Source organism: Aulonocara sp. 'chitande type north' Nkhata Bay, linkage group LG14, assembly GCF_057382095.1.
Source record: "Aulonocara sp. 'chitande type north' Nkhata Bay isolate Kocher_YH1m ecotype deep benthic linkage group LG14, A_spYH_male_GT1.1, whole genome shotgun sequence".
Classification (NCBI taxonomy): Eukaryota; Metazoa; Chordata; class Actinopteri; order Cichliformes; family Cichlidae; genus Aulonocara; species Aulonocara sp. 'chitande type north' Nkhata Bay.
Genome location: NC_141357.1, coordinates 22,947,060 through 22,967,160, shown reverse-complemented (window position 1 = coordinate 22,967,160; position 20,101 = coordinate 22,947,060). Strand labels below are relative to the sequence as shown.

At 40.7% G+C, this 20,101-nt stretch overlaps 1 protein-coding gene across 1 annotated transcript in view; it reads right to left on the bottom strand.

Annotated features, from left to right (window-relative positions):
• The window catches only part of dscaml1 (Down syndrome cell adhesion molecule like 1), a 99,820-nt gene that overhangs the window by 27,838 nt on the left and 51,881 nt on the right, over positions 1 to 20,101 (bottom strand). Inside the window, exons 4-12 of the mRNA XM_086261608.1 lie at positions 11,102 to 11,248; positions 10,713 to 10,991; positions 9,413 to 9,688; positions 7,092 to 7,391; positions 4,594 to 4,736; positions 3,835 to 3,964; positions 1,643 to 1,921; positions 788 to 916; positions 439 to 618 (exon numbers count right to left, since the gene is read on the bottom strand). Coding sequence (XP_086117734.1) covers positions 439 to 618; positions 788 to 916; positions 1,643 to 1,921; positions 3,835 to 3,964; positions 4,594 to 4,736; positions 7,092 to 7,391; positions 9,413 to 9,688; positions 10,713 to 10,991; positions 11,102 to 11,248 — 1,863 coding nt within the window. The remainder of the gene's footprint in view (positions 1 to 438; positions 619 to 787; positions 917 to 1,642; positions 1,922 to 3,834; positions 3,965 to 4,593; positions 4,737 to 7,091; positions 7,392 to 9,412; positions 9,689 to 10,712; positions 10,992 to 11,101; positions 11,249 to 20,101) is intronic.

Sequence of the window (20,101 nt, the reverse complement as noted above, 5' to 3'; positions counted from 1 at the left end):
ACATAGGGTGTTACTGACGTCGAGGGCAGGTTGAAGAGATTGATTACAGATAATGGTTAAGCTCAAAGTCATTTTGATCGTCTGTAGACAGATCCCGAGAGTCAAAAGATCAATCGCTGAGTTGCTTGCTTTGTCAATGTCTACCGCAGATACACACACACACTTTTTTTTCATTCTATACCTCATGTTTTTTCACTTATGTCCACAGTCACCTTTGCTCTTCGAGTCTACGATGGTGCATGTATGTGCGCGTACGGTTGAGCCCAAAGAGAGAGTGTTGCGAGCTGGCTCATTGGTTTGACACGGTTAGTGAGTGCATGTGGATGAGGACCGATAAAGAGGGAGTGCTGGAGCATCCCAGATGGCCTCACTGCAGTCGTCTGCGTAGCGAAGAAGTCATACCCTGCTACATTAACCAGTGCAAGTTTGTATACTCACTCTTAACTGTGAGGACCATGCTTTTGCTGATGTCTGAGCCCACGCCGTTGGAGGCCTGACAGAGGTAGAAGCCCCGATCCTCTTCCAGGACATGTCTGATAAGTAAAGAGCCATTATTCATGATCTGAATACGGCCCGTCAGAGGCACAGGGTGGTACTGCTGTGGGTTCCCAATACCCGCTGGACAGAGAGAGAGTGAGCAAAGGAACATGAGATTATGATGTAGTTAACTGCCGGCATATGCATTTTACTTTGCACAGAATAGATATGACAATGTGCAGAGAACAGCTGACGGAGGCACATCACAGTACATAAATAAAGAATTTAGGATCGTATAAAACTCATGTACCTAATGCACCTTTGGCATGCTTCCACATGACCTTAGGAGGAGGGTATCCATCAACAGAACAGTTCAGGATAGCTGACTTCCCATAGATCCCATCCTGGTTATTGGGCTGCACCACAAACCGAGGAGGCACTGGAGAATATTAAACACGAGATTCATATTTCTGTTATTATTTCAATAACCTCTAATGTTTAGTGAGGAAATGGAGATGAGTATGAATTAAAAAAAACAACATATACTAAGAGTTATCCTCAGTTGAAATTTTGATAGTTGATGATGATGGAGAGCACTGTTTAACAAGTTAATCAACTGAAATGAGACTGCAAAGGCCATGGAATGTAATTCATATACATTTTAAACTCATCAAACTATTCAGTCACCGTTTAAAAGTATCCCTGCATCCTCTCATCGTGCAGGTTACACTTTTTACCTTAATATTTCAAGTTGTTCAAAAAAAGGCTTTGTCTGAGGTGACATAGACTTCGCAAAAAATAACCCTTTCTTCGAGTGTTAATGTGCTGATAATTAAAGAGAGAAAAATCAAATGTTATTTGAGGGATGTGGAGATGTCCTGTAATACTTTAAAAATCTTATCTTTTTTGTGTTGTGTTGTGTTTTGAAAAATTTGGCATTAAACCAAAAAGGTATTGGAATATCAAAATTAGAAGTTAAGGATCCAGTGCAAAATCACTTCTGCTGTTTGATTTTTGACCATTTTTATTTCTATCATCCAGGTCCTCCATCTTTATTCAAGTGGAATACCAAATCTCCAAAGTGCTCCTTTTTCCTCCATTTGTCCTTCATCCCTTTCTAAATATCTCTTTCATATTCTCTCTTTTGTGCTCTTTCTTTTCTTACCTGTAACCGTGAGCTGCCTCTCTGTGCTGACAGTGGCAGCATCATTGCTGGCAATGCAGGTGTAGTTGCCATTGTGCTTGAGCGACACCTTCGATATCTGGAGGGAGCTCATGAACTCCTTCGTGTCAATAGTAATGCCCGAAGAGGGCACGATCTCCTGGCCGTCCTTGCGCCATGTGATGCGTATGGGCATGTCCCCAGATGACACCACGCAGGCAATGTACATCAATTTACCGATGGAAGTCGGAGGAAAGTCAAATGGCTGGATCAGTGGAGGAACTGAGACAGGTAGAAAAGACAGAGAAATTGGATGAAAGAGTCCAAAAAATAACCAAAACCAATAAGAGAAATACAAGGTCCAAGGAATAGTGGGAGGGTGAATAGATATGCAGAGACAAATGGGAGAAATAGTGAAATGAAATAAAAGAAGATAAGTAAAAGAGATAGAACGATTGGATGAAAGAGAGTGGAAAATGGAAAAGGCAAGGGTACATAAAAAGGCAAGGACAGGCAGCGGGGTGAAATAAAGGGTATATAGAGAGAAGTCAGTCTAAGGCAAAGAGAGAATGGAAATAAAGAAAAAAATGAATGAAAACAGTTAGAGGGCTGTTTAAATGAGCAGGGTGAGTAAAAGGTGAAAACAGATTTTAGGCAGATATGAATAAATGAAGTATAGAGAAGAGAGACCGAGTCAGATGTGAAGGCATAGAGAGGATATGGGCAGACAGACAGTTTTGAAGATTCAGGGGCATCTCGAGGACATGGAGTGGGAGAGTGAGTGGTGCAAAGGGAGAAGAGGTGAAATGAGAAAAACAGTGAAGAGATAAAAAAGACTGTGTTAGACTGGGCATGGTTCAGAATCTATCATTTTCAGCTGACAGTCTGATTGGTAAACTAGTGGTCCAACTGACTGTGAGACTGTTGGCTCAAAAACATGATTTCTTGAGTCTTTCATCTAAGCCTTCACTCCCAAAAGCTTCTGCAGCCCGGCCTACTAGCCCACTACCCACTCTGCAGCCGCCTGTGCCCCCTACCAACCCCTCCACTCCACCCTACCCTGCCCTGCTAAAACCAGCCCATAATAGCTGCTCTAATTAGAGCCCCATCCACAGGGGGAAGAAGAGTGTTACCATGGATACCGGCAGAGGTGATGGTGGTGGTTTGGAGTGGGGGATGAAGTAGAGGTTGTTGTTGGTGGAGGTGGGGGGGACTACAGCTGAGACATCTGGGGGATTTAATCTGGGCCTCGTTAAAATTCATCTAATTAAATCAAAGACATGACAAGCACACATTCATACAAGCACATACCTAAACCCGGCAAACGTATGCATGCACGCAAATGTGCCTGTATACTCACATGTGCAAGTATGCACAGACCACTGAGCCACACAAATTTCACACATCATGCCAATGTCAAACAGACACACACACACACACACACACACACACACACACACACACACACACACACACACGCACACACACACACACACACACACTGCACGCTTATACTCGACAACATCCTAAAACAAACACATTGTTCTGTTGCAGCTGAGAGCAGAGACAAACATACAAGGTGACATGCAGAATACACACTCATAGTCATCTCTCTCACACACACACAGACACACACACATTTTATATATATATATATATATATATATATATATATATATATATATATATATATATATATATATATATATATATATATATATATATATATATATATGCATGAGTATGATATGCACACACACAAATCGTATATAATAGCTCTCCTGCTCTATGTAATTGCTGAGTGGTTGAGAGCTCACACTAGGCCACTCCGCCCCTTAATCAGGGGTTATTAGAGGCAATGCATACAGCATTGTTCTGTCTTCTCCCTCTGCTTCACTCACACCATCTTGCTCTTAACCAGTTTTGCTCCCCAACATGTCTCTTACAATCACTCTCATTAGCATTCATAATTTCTTTTTTTTTTGACACAGTAAAACAAAGTCAGATTACTATAAATTCTGGTTCTATATAATTTTGCTTGTAGCATATTCATCTCTTTTCCCTTTACAGAATTTACATCACTGAGAGAAGATTATGTGCATTCTCATGTCATAATGCCTCTACTGTATGCAGCTACCCAAAAACAGATACCGACCAGCAGCTACTGTTTCAAAGCTGTGACCTCTGTGACTTACCTTTGACAGTAACATAAACAGTCTGTGTGATAAAGAGCTGCGGTTGGATGAGCACGCTACAGACATAGGCCCCCTCGTCCATCCCTTTCTGAACATCGCTGAGCTTTAGAGTCCCGTTCTCATACACCACCTGGACAGACATCAGCAGTATTGAAGTTAAATAAGAGGATGCTCATACATATGAGACATACTTGCTTTGCAAATTAATTTATTTCCAATTTTTAAGGATTTTCAAGATTCCATACAGGTTTTTTTTCTGTACACTACTAAATCAAATAGGACCAAAACAGTGTAATGTAACAGGCCTGTATCATACAATAAAAAGTAACAGCGATGCCACTGATCATTAAGTCAGTGTTTCAGACAGCAAAATCCCTTTTTATGGTTAAACACTTGCTTAAGCTTTCATTATAAAATGGATGTATGAAGATCACCTGCTCTATGCAGAGCCACACTGTCTAAAAATAAATTAACAATTTTAATATATATACATATACATTTTTGTAATTTTGTCCAGCTATGTTATTCTAAGTTATGAGATTCATTATGTTTTTTTTTACAGTAAATATACAATATTTCTAAATAACAGCTGTTAAACGACAAGAACACAAGCCTCTTACGGATAATCTATACACACAGTGAGAAATATGTGTATAGATTAAATGCTTTATAGTGCTGTATGAAAAACCAATACCAAGATATATTTTTATTCATGTTATTCATTTATTTTGGAGCAGAAATGGAGAGCACTAACTCTACCTGGCGATGGTTGTCAGGCAGTAGAAGTCCCTCCTTGTACCAGTTTATTGAGTAATAAGGGTACCCAATCACACGGCAGTTTATGAAAGTGTTTCTTCCTGCTACGGCGGTGATATTCTTCATTGGCCGAATCCTTGGAGGACCTGATGGAGAGAGCAAGCAAATGGGGAGAGAAATGGAAAAACAGAAAGAGAGATGGGTTGATCAAAAAGAAGAGAGGAGGAAAAAAGAAGTGTATTAATTGACGGTGTCAGAAGCAGGTCACGGGAATTTTAGGAATAACGGGGAGGGTGGTAGGGGAAGGCTAGTGGACAGAAGAGGAGAGAAGCTTGCAGAGGAGAGGGAGAAAGAGAGGTTAAAATGGCCTGCCTTAGTGTTAAGTTTCTTTTCTGGTGGAAACAGTTTCTCACCCACCCTCAGATGTTTTCTCTGGAAAATATATTAACCTCATTTCTCACCGATGTGGGATCTTAAGGAATTTTTTTAGGTTTATGGAGATTACATATACTAAGACGTTTACTAAAATAACCTTATAAACATGAACTACATTTTTTTTTTCAGGTTTAGGCGGGGCATAAATTGGATAAAAGTGGCTCATGTCTTTCTACTTTTGATAATTTGCACTGTTTCTTTTAGGAGCAAACGGAAACTAGAAGAAGAAAACACCAACGTTCATGTTGTTGTTTACAGGTCAGACTGGGCTAGAGATGATAATTTTATTTAATGCTACTGACATTTAAACACACCGGGATTTAATATAATTGACTGCATGACATCTCTAAAAAGAGAGCGTGAAATACAGAGAAAGGGAAAGTGAGTGGGTGAAACCAATGGGAAAAAACCCCCTGCTAAAATGACACTTGACTTTATTCTGTACTTCATTTTGTGAGAAGATAGCACTTTTACATGCCCAGTAATAACAGAGTTTTCATTCATGCTGACCAACCAATTCTGACGGTTTCAAAGCAAATCTTTGGGTGTAAAAACCCTCCCTTGTTTGTGTCAGTGTCTGAAATGCGCTTTATCTTTTCCACAGTTCTAAATTATGACAAACTTGTTATTAAAATGTTGTGGTCCAATAGTGACCACAACAAGCAACTAGTAAAAAGCTCAACTACCTCAGTATAAAGTCTTGCCAAGAGGCAGAGAAAGGCTGAGGACAGGTAGACAGGCAGTCAGGCCGACACAAAATGTGTTTCTGTTTAGCATCATTGGAAGACACTGTGAGCTATCACTCAATCATCTGTCACTTCTTTGTTGACCTCCTCGCCACTGTTCGTCTTGTATCTTTGTTTTTGTCTCTCCTTCCCGTCCCCCTACCTCTCACTTCCCTCTGTCTCTCTCCCCTCCCTTTCGCAGTATGTGCCAACCTTTGAAGTCGCAGCTCTGACGAGTCAAAGATGTATTATTCAGCAACACCATCACACACAAACACAGATACCGTGTTTGTGTGACACGCGTGTGCTCAACTATGTCTGTGTGGCTCAGAATGCTTGCTGTGGGTCCCTCGCTGAATGAGATAAGTTGGGCGTATCACATTTGAGTGAGTGGATAAGCATAGCGCTGTGCTGCTGTTTCATTTCTGAATGTCTGTGTCCATGTACGCGTCGTGGCTGTATTTGTGTCAGTTTGTGTTGCATGTGGGCTTGAAACTCTCTGGCAGCGGGGCTCATTCTCACTCCAATGATCGTTCTGGCATGTCTGCTTCGGGCAGACTCACATGTCACAACTACACATCTCACCAATGGACAATGAAAGCAGAGAGAGTGTGTGTGTGTGAGAGAGAGGGAGATGGAGACAGTGATACAGCCCTGTTCAGTGGTGTCACTCCTCATTCTTGTTATCTCAGACGACAGTGACATCACCTGTCCTGTCACCAGAGTTTACCATCACTCCCTCAACATACATTGCCACTCCCCTTCTCTTATTCTTCTCCCATTTCAAGTACTCTGCCTCACCTACATCTCTGTCTTTCTGTGCCTTCTTAGGTTTCTTCGTTCAAGTCTCAGATTACCTTAATGTCACGTCCTCTCCATTAACAACTCACAGTATAAAGCTGGAAAGTTTCCATTTGAATATTCTATCTCCCTGCAAGCATGCATATGTGTGTACATATTGATGTGAATATAATTAGATAAACTTGATGGATGACTTGGTGTATTTGTCTTATCTATGCATGAGTTTACACCAGCACATATGCAGCTGGAGGACCCAAACTGCACAGCAAAGAAGACAGAACGAGACAGAGTATAAGGGCTAGTGAAGAAAAAATACACTCCCTTGTAAGATTAATGTGTAGATAGAAAGATGGACAAACAACCAAAAATAAATAAATTTAAAAAAGGAAAAAAGGAAATTTTGAAAATATACATATATACGAGGAAGCAAAACACATACAGAGAAAGAGGGAGAGATATAGAAGGGTACAGGAGAGGGTGGGGTAGGGGTCAGGCTATGAGAAGCCTCCGTATGACTGATATTGAAAAGTAGACAGGCACCTCTTACGTTTATGCGCGCTTGGTACTCAGCACTACCGGCTGAGTTTCGTGCGGCGCACCGATACACTCCACCATCACGAATCTGTGGGTTGCTGACGTTCACGTGGCTCACGGTGCTGCCGTCAGACAGGGTGTACTGACTGGCTCTGACACGCGACAGATCTCTGGCCACAGGCTCGTCATCCAAGGTCCAAGTGATGGTGGGTGGAGGCGCTCCTTTGGCAGCACACATCAGGGAAAACGGTTCACCCGGGACAACCACCCTCTCACTGAAGGAGGCAACAATACGGGGTGTGCCATCTGGAAACAATCACAAGAGATGTGAAGTGTGAATTTGGAGGAAAAATGTTACTTTTGCTCCTCTCTAAGCTAATTTCCCGAGTTCAATCTTTAAGCCCACTCTCTTCTGATTTGCCCCTAGCAAAGAGAATTTGAACAGCAGGTAGGCGGGGCTTCTGTGTTTGTAGCCAGAGGTGTGTCCCTGAGATGACCCTATTAACAAGTTCCTCTTTCGCTGACAGAGCAACAAAGTCTTTAGAGCAGAATGAAGCCTGTGCTGTTGGCTCACATATACTACTTGTAAAAATATTGTGCCATTATATTTTGCTAGGAAAACGGGAAAGGGGTGGGGGGCAGTGGAAACACAGTGTATACAAGAACAACAGAGTCAACATCTGATATGACCACCTTTACTCCTCAACACAGCATGAACTCTCTTAGGCAAGCCCATTCTGTCACCCATTCTCTGGGTCAGTAATGTTGAGGTCTGAGCTCTGGGGAGGCCAATCCACGACTGAAAGTGTTCCACTCTGTGTTTTTCTATTCAGACATTTTATTGCATTAGCAGCTTGTTTGGGATCAGTGCAGAAAAATCAAGACACCTTCCAGATGATATTGCATGGCGGATCAAATTCTGATGGCACTTTTCTGCATTCATAATTTCATCAATTTGACAAGATTCCCAACACCACTGGCTGAAAATGCAACTCCACACCATAAATCCTCCACCGTGTTTCACAAATGGCTGGTACCTAGTACCTCTTTTCTGATTTCATCAAATAAATTTGGAAAATAACTTTAACAGAAATGTCAAACTTGGATTAATCCCTCCATAAGACCTGTTGCCACTGCTTTTTAGTCCAGTTCTTGTGGAATACCTCAGCCTTTTCTCCCTGTCTCCCTCCCTTAAGAACAGCTTCTTGACAGCCACCTTTCCACTGAGACCATTTCTGATGAGGCTTTGGCAAAAAGTATATGGATCAACTAAAGGGCCAGATGCATCTCTCAGGTCCTATGTCATGTCTTTGCTGGATTTTTTTTTCTTATTTCATAAGAACATGGTTTTCAAGTCTTGTTCATCTGCTGTAAACAGTTTTCCGAGCCTGCCACTTCTTCTTTTATAACCCACTTTCAGTCCAGTTTCACATTGCACACCATACAAAAATATGACACTTTTTCTATGCTGTTATTTTTGAGCCTCTATTCTGAGCGCACATAAAAATTTTTTGCAAGTGCAAATGTTGCATTTTGAGGATACAATTATTTTGAGCAAAGAAACGCTTAATTTGAGCCAACAAAATTCATTGCTTGGGCAAGAAATGTATTTCAGTGTTTGCTATTATCCATATACACACAATAACAGTCCTCTCACTCAGTTGTTGGCGTTGCTCTTGCTCAGATCTCTGCTCTGTGTGCTGACAGACATCTGCAGACCTGCTCAGCGGAAAATGGCTTAACCCAAACATACAAAACCCATTCTTCTGAAAATGGCCAGGTACAAGAACTGGTCTGAATATGGATGAAAACGCAGCAAACAAATCTTGAACAACTGTTGCTCAAGACCACTTACAAAAAAATAAAAATTTCAAGTCGGGCTCCTTGTAAGGAAAATATAGGGAAATAAGGAGTAGCTCAGGACTTTGTGCAGTACTCTACGTTGAGATGATTAGCTGGTTACTCCAACATTTATGGAGGAAGGCAAAGTAGACTTGTTTGGGAAAAATATGGATATGTCTTCATGCTTAAGTTGGAATGATTACTTTCTTTGACTTTCTGTAAGAGAGCGATTTGATAAAAACTAAAATGATATATTCCGATTTCCTAGGATTAAGTATGGTTGTGGTTGGGCTGGGATGGTCAACAATGACTGCTTAGACTTCAGAGGGTTAATATGAGTATAGACCACTGTAACAGTATATGCATAATAGTAATCAACAAAAAGCTGTTTGTTGTTTATTTTTTTTCCTTTTCTATATGTGAACAGTTTTGAGTAATAGACATAGACAATTTCTTACAAATATTAGAAGCATAATTTTCCATACCTTCTAGGAGAATGATGGAGAAGTCCTGGGCAGTCTGGCCTTTGCGTGTGGCAAAGCACTGGTAAGCACCCGAGTGTCTTTTTTGTGCAGCAGAAATGAACAGCGTCTCATTGTGAGCACCCTGGATGGAAAAGTGCTGATCAGGCAAAACAGGTTCTGTGTTGCGGTACCAGGACACCATATAGTGAGGAGAACCTTGAACAGCACAGGAGAGGATGACTGTACTGCTGATCCCTGTCTTCAGATTTTTGGGAGACAAGGTAACCCGCAGTGGCTCTAAAGGTGGTAGAAGGAACAGGCAAGACAAAGTAAATTAAAAAATAAAAAGGGATGAAGCGGTAAGCAGCAAGCAAGCACAGAAGCCAGTTGCTACCCAAATATTGAAGGTACAAAAACTGGTGCGTGTCCCTCGGGCACTAAAAAGTGTATTATTTGCATTGTTGCGCAAGAGCAATTTTTATTGAGCTATTCTGTGCTGTTCAACACAAATAACATGTTGGTATAATAAGTCTGTGCTTTCTGTATGTATATCATTTTTTCTGACTTTTTGTGTTTGTGTGTGCGCGCACGCTCTAAGCAGCGAGGAAAACCGAGACAGAAAGACAAAAAGGGGAGAAAATGTCAGTGAGCAATAAAGCAGCTGGTGTTAGGTGCTGGAGGCTGCTGAATGTGTGTGAGCATGTGTGTCTTTGTGACAATGAATGTGTAAGACTTTCTTCATGGGCACTGAGTGTATATACTGTATGCTTGTCCAAATTTGTGTGTGTGTGTGTCCCACCTTGCATGCCCTGTCACTTGAGGTTTGTAGGCTGTGCAATGATGTGCCCTGTGGCCAGTGTACTCAGCGTCCACTAACTCGTCTCAAGCCACCCTCAAATTTCATCTCTTATCTTTACCAACTCCATAACCTCCTCTAAGTGTTCTGTGTCTTCTATGTGTGTCACCTTTTAACATCTCTTATATTAACATTAATGTTATTGTATATATTCCATAACCTTCTCCTCTCTCTCACACACCCATCGGAAAATGGAGCGACAGGCCTGCATGACCACTGTTCTCTGTCACTGTGGAGACGCTTCACTGCGGTTTGAGAACACAGTGGGGGAGCAAGCCATCCTTAAATATCAAGCTCATGCTCGACCTAGACGAGGGTGGCCACGGCAGAACCGACAGAGCTTAAAAGATGTCTCTATTGCGGTTTGTGTCCTGATGTCACATTTACTACTTCTGCCTATTGCACTCAGTTGCTATTTGAGGGGAACACTGGAGGACAGGAGAGGCAAATTAAAAATTTACCCACCTATCACGTTGAGGTGACCCGTCACCTCTTTGGAGCCAAAGCTGTTGGTGACCTCACAGATGTAGTTGCCGCTATCCTCGAGTCTCAAGTCTGAAATGGTGAGACCAGTGATGCGCCGTGTCCAGCGCGAGTCTGCTGGTAATGGTCGACCATCCTTTAGCCAACGGATGGTCGGGTTTGGATATCCAGAGGCGATGCAGGGCAGCTCCACATTATGCCCCACCTGCACCTCACTGGACTGGAAACTGTCCAGCACTGACGGGGTGGACTCCGTAGGGTCTGTAGGTTATAAAGGTCACAAAAAGGTTTTATTGATTTCAAACACCAAAAATCTCAAAAACTAAAACTTAAACACAAGTCTCTTTTTCATAGAGTAAATTGTTGCTTACCCAAAACAGAGAGCCTGGCTCCGTTGCTCTGACGAGTCTCTCCACTGTACTTGTGCTTTGTGATGCAGCGGTAGGTGGAAAGGGCATCTTCCTTCTGCACTTCTGAGATGTACAGCGCGCCAAATGAGGTCAGGAAGAATCGATTGCCTGTAGAGGAGAGCAGAACAGGAGCGGGTCAAAAAAACATACATGCTGTTTATGTATGTCCTGTTTTATCTTTCGTAGGGCTAAATAATAACAGCATGTTTTCCATTTGATCATTTAATTACACATGTATAAGTTCTCAAGATTCACAAAGGTAACCCTATAAGCACTATATGGACAAGTATCGGATCCCAACTCTTAGTCTTTGAAGTCGATGTTTTCAGTCCCATTGCCACTGCACAGCAGTCTATCTTTAAAAACGTTTTTGTGAAGGAACGGGTTGTTCCAAAGAGCTCACTGAATTTGAGTGTGGCACTGTAATAGGATGCCACAGTCCAAACAAGTCGGTTTTCCACCCTAGATTTTCCATGATCAACTGTGAGTGGTATTATTGTAAAGTGGAAGTGTTTAGGAAGCACTTCAAAGTGTCAGGCTGCATTCAATTACAGTGTACACAAAGTATTTAAAAGTCACCAAATCAATAACTGCAGAGATCCAAACCTGCTCTGGCATTAACATCAGCATTAAAAACTTTGCACTAGCAGCTTCATGCCAAGGGTTTTAATGGCTGAGCAGCTCCTGTAGGTGTTAAGGGTAGGTGGCCCAGAGCTTTTGTTCATATAGCATATGTGCGCTGCTGAAGAGTTGGGGCTACTAGCTTCACCAACACTGAGCATATTTGTAAGGAAAAAAATCACAGTTTTTGGAAGATAAAAAGCACTTCTATAATATACATGTCATCAAAAGACCCGAACACATGGGTGCTTTTAACTGACTCTGTCCCGTTCTTTTAGTGAGATGTACACAACGGGAAAAAGACATTTGAGAGGAACAAGAAAGAGAAAAGAGAGTGGGGAGTTATTGTAAGCGTTAATAATTGATGTGTCGGTGCGTGTTATGGTAACAGCAGATTAGCGTCATTTTCATGTCACATCAGTGACTGCTTGGACTGGCTGTGATTTATCTGCATGTCAATAGACAGAGTATCTGCACATGTGTGTATGTGAGAGAGAAGAAAAAGAGAAGGAAGGAAAGGAGATGAGGAGAGTGTATTTCAGTGTTTCATTCTTTCCGCTTCTCTGAGTCTTTTTGTATTCTGTTCCCCCCAAAGGGTTATTTTAGACAGTGTGCACTTCAGAGTTTGTAGTAGATTGCAGATTGTTTGGTTATGTGAATGCTATTACAGTGTGTGTGCGTGCATTTGTGCAAGTGTCTGTGTGTGTGAGAGTGTATGTGAGTGTAAGAACATGGTGACTGTTGTTTGCCGTACACGATGTTTCAATATCTCTTTGCAGTGTTGACAAGAGAGAGCTTTAGTAAAATGCAGGTGCATTGAATAGTTGAATACTAGAAATATGTGCCAAGCACAAAAAACACTCTTACTCACTCACACACACACACATGCTCCAAGCAATAGGTCAGCGCCTAGTCGTAGCACAGCATTATTATTGTTTTTTAGGGTTTTTTTTTAGAAACTTTTAGGGTGCAAGCAAATCAATTGGTTTATGGAAAACAGCTAATGTAGTGTTAAAACTTTATTGCTACTGTTTGTTTTTTAAACACTTAAATTGTAAAGTTTTAATCAGGAACATAGCTAATAATCATTTTATTGACAAGATGATTTAAATGATTATTTGTTTACATTTTTATTCCTTTATTGTGGCTGGCAAATGGTGAAAAACTGTGTATAATACGTATATGCATATGTTTACTGTGTATTAAGTATCAATAACCAGCTTTGTATCTGTCTATGTGTGTGTGAGTGTGTGTGTCTCCTACCACAATGTGTGCAACAAAATCAATGCATTTTATGGCTGCACAAGTCCATCCAAAGGAGATTTATAAAACAGAGAAGACTGACCTGGCTTTCTGCCACACACACACTAACAAGACTGAGATATGGCGGAGAGTCGCGGCTGTACTTCTTCACCACAGTCACACCTTGGCATTAATCTTTGGTAATAAATACAGTCCATGGGGCCTGTTTGCAATTGTCCATCAATTCTTTTTTGTTATCTTGATTGTTAACACAGTTTAAAAACATAAGTTAAACACGGCTCACAGACTTGTCAACAAACATTTTGTTAGAGTTGTTGAAGTCTACAAGAAGACTCAGATGACGTTTTAACTTGTTTGGTGTATTTATTCATTATTTGATGAGCTATATTCACCTGGATGAAATCTGATCACAGTACCTTCCATTACAACTCAGAGCACTTTGTGTTTTTTTACATAGAACAAATTCCTTTTACAAAGACTTTTTCTTCTTTAGGCCTCAGTCTCACATATCTAGAGACGTGTCAGTGACCCTCTCCAACCTCTGGTCAGTAGGTAAGGTGTATTCCCTGATGCTTACTAGCATATCACTATGGCCGCCCTTAGTTTTCATGCAAGATGCTGCCTTGCCCAAAAACACTCGATCAAAGCAATCTGCTACAATAAAGACTGCTGCAAATGCAAGTAGGTGCACAGCAGCAGTCTTTGCAAACAATTTCACCTAGCAACTGACAGCAACTTCCAGGACTACTTGCCTGTGTGTCTGGGGCCTTATACACTGTCATCCAATTACAGATTGTTTGTCAATACCAGGCATAAATTGAGTGATTTATTTAAGGCAGTTAATTCTAAAACAGGATTTAATGCATTTGAACTAATCGTGAAAGAGGCATTACAAAATCTTTGTGTGTCTGTGACTAAGCTGTCAGAGTTCTGAATATGCATACACACGGCAGTGTCATCTTGTGCATCTGCATGGATATATGAAGTTCACACACGCGTGTTTTCATGTGAGTCAGACTGTTGTGCTGAGTGCTAAGCGACGTAAGCTATAATTTCCAAGCCTGCCCTTTTGTTCCAACCTAGGTATTAAGCCTTACAGGATAATATGCACTTGGTGAGTAGAACCCTGTATAACACACTGCTACACCCTGTCACAACATGCCTGGAGAGAGGAAGACAGACCAGAGGGGGGTGACGGGAGGGAAGAGTGGTGGGTAGAGTAAGAAATGGCTAAGAATGGAGGAAAGGAAAGTGATGCAGGGGACCTTAATGAAAAGGAGCTTGTCACTGCTGACTGTGAAGGAAACTTATGCCAGCCTTCTCACTATTTTTCTATACTCTGTTCTTATCTTGTGTTTTTTTCTCTCTGTTCAAACTGCATAAGGATCCAAGGAAAAGAATTCATCCTGCATCATTTTTTTTCTGTGTAACCGATTAATTTATTCTGTAAATTAATAAATATCATTAAATGTTACATTAAAGCTGTGGCTACAACTGTAGCTGCCTCCACCAGTGTGTGAATGTGAGAGTGAATGAATAGTGGAATTGTAAAGTGCTTTGAGGGTCTCGAAAAGCGCTATATAAATGCAATCCATTATTATTATTATTATTATTATTATTATTATTATTATTATTATTATTATTATTATTATTATTAAACATCAAATTTCACCAAACCAAAATAATAATTAGAAATTAACATAGAAAAAAATCATAAAGTCAGTAAAATGCATATTTTACACTAACTATAGATTGTTTTAGCAGTGATGATGAACAGTATTTTCTATTCTTATTAATATGCAGACATTTTCTATGTTTTAAAAACTATTTAGAAAAACAAAAAAACCTTCAAAACCTGAAGTGACTTTAAACAGAAAAAACCTCAAGGACATATACAGGATGCTAACAGATGGCTTTTTTGAGAAGCCTAATTTACCTTTTAATCCCCTTAGATGTCCAGCTGTAGCATCTTCCATAAGTAGGGCTGCAGTGGTATACCAGATTAAAAGCGGACATGGTATAAAAACTGAAAGTTATCATTCACTATGCATCTTATTATTAATATGCTTTTTCAAGCCAACCTGCATGCACATATCTTCTTTCCTTTTCAACTGCCTTCCAGTCATGGTCATTGTAGCTGGTAGCATTAAAAAAGATTTTTTTTATATACATGGTGATCATGGCTGACATTTGGTCCTTCAATGCTGTGATTTAAATGCGTATCCAGTGTGTAAAATTAAGATAAAAACAGAAAATGTAAAAAAAAACATGCCCTATTTTCCCCTTGACTGCACTGACCAAAGCTTTCTACCACTCTTCCTCTTCTTTCACTACTGATATTTAATTTCTAGCCACTCTCTGCTTCCCTGCTGTCTTTGGAGATGTGACACACCTAAAACAGGCAGCGACGGCGAGAGGCAGTGGAGTAGCGGAAGGGTCTGGACCTACAGGGAGGAAGACGGCAGATGGAGATTGATGGAGGGAGAGATAGGGAGATAAAGAGAAACATGCCGCTGGGAGTGACACAGGAGGGAGTGAGAGTGAGAAGGATGAGGGGCCTACAGGCCTGAGAGCCATACATGGGTAAAAACAATTCTTCTACATCTTTCTCCACCTCCCGTTCTCTCTCTCCCTCCTTGCAAGCCTCTCCTTGTGGGAGAGGAGATCAATTCTCGTCTAGTCTGCCTACGCCTCCAGGAGTTTGTTGATGTTGTTTTTGAGTGTGTGTTTGTATGTGCTTCTGTGTCTGTATTTTATTTATTTATTTTACTGTAGGAAGCTGGATGAGAATTTTGAGGTCTATCCTACACCCAAGGGAGGTGCAAAATCCTCTCACTTCCTCCTTGTTTTCCAACCTTTTCTTCCCTTTTTTTGCTCTTTTTTCCCTTTTTCTGCCTTCTGCATGGCATCTATTCTCCATCCCCAGTCTCTCTTCCACTCATTTCCCCTCTGCCCTCCACCTCTTTCTGTCTCTGCCTTTTTCCCTCTTAGTCTGTGCTCCTCTCTTTCAGGGGGGTCTGTAAGTAATGGAATCAGTTCAGCTGATCAGCCTGAGGCATCAAGTCAAGCCAAGTGCAGAAGCTGCTGCTAGATCTCTGTGTGAGCGTATGCGCACGTATGCCAAAAATTCCACAGGCAGACACATACATGCAAATAACGAGATGCTGAGACAGGGGGGGGCAATGAAAAAAGGATTAAGGAGCCCTGGAGCATCACTTGTCTTCCCCAAAGTTCCCCTAGAGAGAGGACACTCCTCTTTTTTTTAAGATATAGTGAAAAGGGGAGAGGAGTTGGAGGCAGAAGATGAAGGGATGTAGGAAAGGTGATGCTAAATATATTCCAGTAGTATATGGCTGCCATTTTCAACAAATTATTGTCAAATAGAGGAGGAAGGAACGGTAGCATAAGAGCTCATAAAAAAGGAAAGCAGTGAAGAAAAAAATGATAATGTTAATGTAGTGATGTTGTAGCCACAGGGGAGGCTCAGAGAAGGAGACGAACAGATCAGATATGAAAAAAAAGATTAAAAAGTACCTAAGAAAAGATATACATATTTTGAGATGTTGACTAGACCAAGGAGATGAGGAAAAGATAGAAACAGATAAAATGGTTCAGGAAAAAGAAAAAAAAAAGTGACTCGGAGAGATACAGAGCGAGAGAGGAAATGGCGTAAGTAAAGGGGTTTGTTCTTGGTGCTGCCATGCAAATGAAAGCGGCGCTGCAGCAATGCTAACTAACAGCAATTCACACTGTTGGACTCATCACTTATTAATGCTCCACAGCTCCCCCCTCCCTCTCATCTCTTTCTCTCTCCCTCTCTTTACCCATTCCCCTGTCCCCTGCTCTCGCCAGGATCTCTCTTTTTTGTTCACTCTCTCGCTCGCTGTTGCTAGGGCCCGTGCACTCACGTGATAACAGCTGGGTAGGGGGCGCTGCGGTAGCACACAGCGACGTGCAAGTGTGCGTTTCATGTGAGTTTTGTGTGCACGTGTGTCTATGTGTGTGTCTTTGTGTGTGTGTGTGCGTGCACGGTACCCTTCATTAGAGGTAAAAACGAAATCAGCCATTTAAATGATGGCAAACGAGATCAGAGGAGAGGAAAGGAACTGCTGAATGGATCTGTAATTGATTCACAAGTCTAGGCTATAGGCCACAGAGGAGTTCACCACATTTCTCTGTGCATCCTGTCACTTTATTTTTTAGGCTGCACTAGTTAACAAAAACACTCATAACATCGAGGTTTGCCTTTCAGATTTTGGGCTAAATGGATTGCAGATTTGGTACAATGCAGGCCAGTAGTTGCGCAAATGGACTTCTCACAAATGCATGTGCTCACAGACACACACTAACACACACACACACAGTGAGAGACACTCACAATCTGTCTAACGAGCTACACTATTCTTACTCCCACTGTCTTACAATCCACATTTGCAAAGTGCACTCAACAAACTGTGAGTGTGTGTTTGTGGTGAGTATCCTCACTACAGCGTGTTGCAGCAATGAACAGACAGTGGAGTACACCTACACATTCCTTATTTATTCACCTCCTCCTGATTTACCTTCTCGTTTCTATCTTCCTTTTCTTTTCCACTCCCTCCATTCAATTCGTCTCCATCTACCCTCCATCATTACAATGCTACTTTTAATGGTCAATCTCTCTTTCAGACACACATAAGCTGTCACATATGCTACAGTGACAATGAAAGATGTCTACTTTGTGTGTATGTGTTGTCACAGCCAGGGATTTAGGCGCGTGCTTTAAAAAAGATATTTTTATACAGTCCTCCATTTTCAGAGGCTACAAATTAACTGGACAAACTAGCATAATTTTAAATATAAAGATTGCTTTTAACACTTGCATGAAAATCTTTTGCACTCAATGAACCCATGAGCATCACAAAATTCTGTGTTTCCTCACTTGTGATGCTCTGCTAGGCCTTTGAAGCGACTGCCTCCATTTGCTTTTGAGTCTTTTTCCAGTTTTTTCTATTTAATAACTGAAAAGCATCATCTGTTGGGCTGAGATCAGCTGTCTGACTTGTCCATAGAGGAATATCCTATTTTTTTTACCATGACAAATTCTTTGATTGCTTTTGTCTTATGGTTAGGATGATTATCCATTTTGCGCTGTTGAATCAGTTTTGTAGCATTTGGCTGAATCTGAGCAGAGTATACTGCCTTGTACACTTTAAAAGTCATTCTGCTGCTTCTATCAGCAATCACATGATCAATAAACACTGGTGACCTGGTTCCACAGGCTGCCATAAACGCCATAACATTGCCTCCTCTATATCTGACAGATGATGTGTTGTGGTCGCACAACTTGTACAAGTTAATCTTGTCTTCTTTTCTTTTTTTCAAAACTGTAGAGAGTCCTTTAGATGTTTTCTGGTAAAGTCTAATCACGCCTTCCTGTTGCTGAGTGTAACCAGCGGTTTACACCTTCTTGTAAGTCCTCTGTGTTTGCATTCATAAATGCAGTCGACTTTGACAGTGATATGCCTGCTTCCTTGAGCATGTTCTTGACTTGGTGAGATGATGTGAAGGAGTTTTTCTTGAAATGGAGATAATTCTGCGATCATCCACTTGTTGTTTCTGTGGTTTTCCAGTCTTATTGGTGTTCCAGAGTTGATTAGTGCTAAAATGAATGTATACTGGTTTATTTTGCTTTTGCAGCCTGATGATGGCATCATTCACTTGAACATGATTGGCATATAACTGGCCTACTTTGGGGCCTGGAAATGGGGGACTATAGATAAAAATGGCTCTAGGGTTAATTCAATATGAAGTGTAAAACTCTGCACACAATCATATATTGATTTAAATAATCTTTTTTGAATGCAAACCCCCTATTAGTGTACAGACACAAAAATATATAACCATATTTTAGTCAAAAAAAACTTATGGAGCTATCCAGGTTTGCAGACACATTATTACTGGAGTGAAAAAATTCTTATGTTCCAAAATGTAGATATTACTAAGCCAGTGCAGTGTTGTTACCGTGAATCCATTACCACTATTAAGAGACAGTGTGTTATTTAATTTGGTTTGATGCCCTTTAGTCCCAACTGCTTCACTTGGAGAAGATGTTCTTTATTCATCTAAACAAGCAGAAGTGTAGAAGTAAATATTCTCGAGTATAGTAAAACAGGAGTGCAAAAGCATGCAAAGGCTAAAACTGCACCTGCGTGAAAGGCCTCCTCGGCTTCCCATTAAGCCCATGATTTTATGAGCGCATGTATCTGTTTCTTGCAAACTATGAACTATATATTTGTGTTACGATGGAGTAAAGCCAAAGCACGTCTGTCTAAAATATGTTTAAATGGGTTATGATTAAGGCTAACATAGGGTTTTCTCACATTGTGCACCCTTCAGTGTGTAGAGACTTTTTAACAAGCTAGAAAGCCAATTTATTTATACACAAGTCAGTGCAAATGGTATCTTCAAGAAGAAATATCGAGTCACTATATCAGATCAGAACAATGTATACTTACATTTTGCAATGCTCTCAAATAGTAGCTGAAGTAGCACCATGGACAGCTCTGTTGCTAGAGCCCAAAATTGTCACAATCAAACAGTGTGCTTTCCTTTGATAATCCTACCTATAGTGAATACTGTCTCTGAGCAATAAAATAATAGTGTACAACACTGTCCATTGATATTGCCCAGTTCATCTCCAAACACTCATCTCATGACCACATGATTCTTTAACCACCCATCCACATTAGAAGTACCATTTAAGAATCAACACTTCATCCCTACACATGCGTATTTATTTAAATATTACAAGTTCTAATAGGTTTGTTGAAATGTCAGGTATTTTTAACTCCTAAATAATATGGGTTTGGGGAGAAAAAGGCTGAAAATCAATGGTTTCTTTAACCTGTTATCCTACTGGAGGCGTGCTAATCCTTAATTTATCAATCCATCTCAGCTGATGAACACTATAATAAAGAAAGAAAACATGCCCTAAACTACAATAAAAACCAACGTGTATTTGCATAACAAAAGTATTAAATTACACCAAGATGCCTGTCTGACAAAATTATATAAATTTAGGTAAAGCGTTTTAAC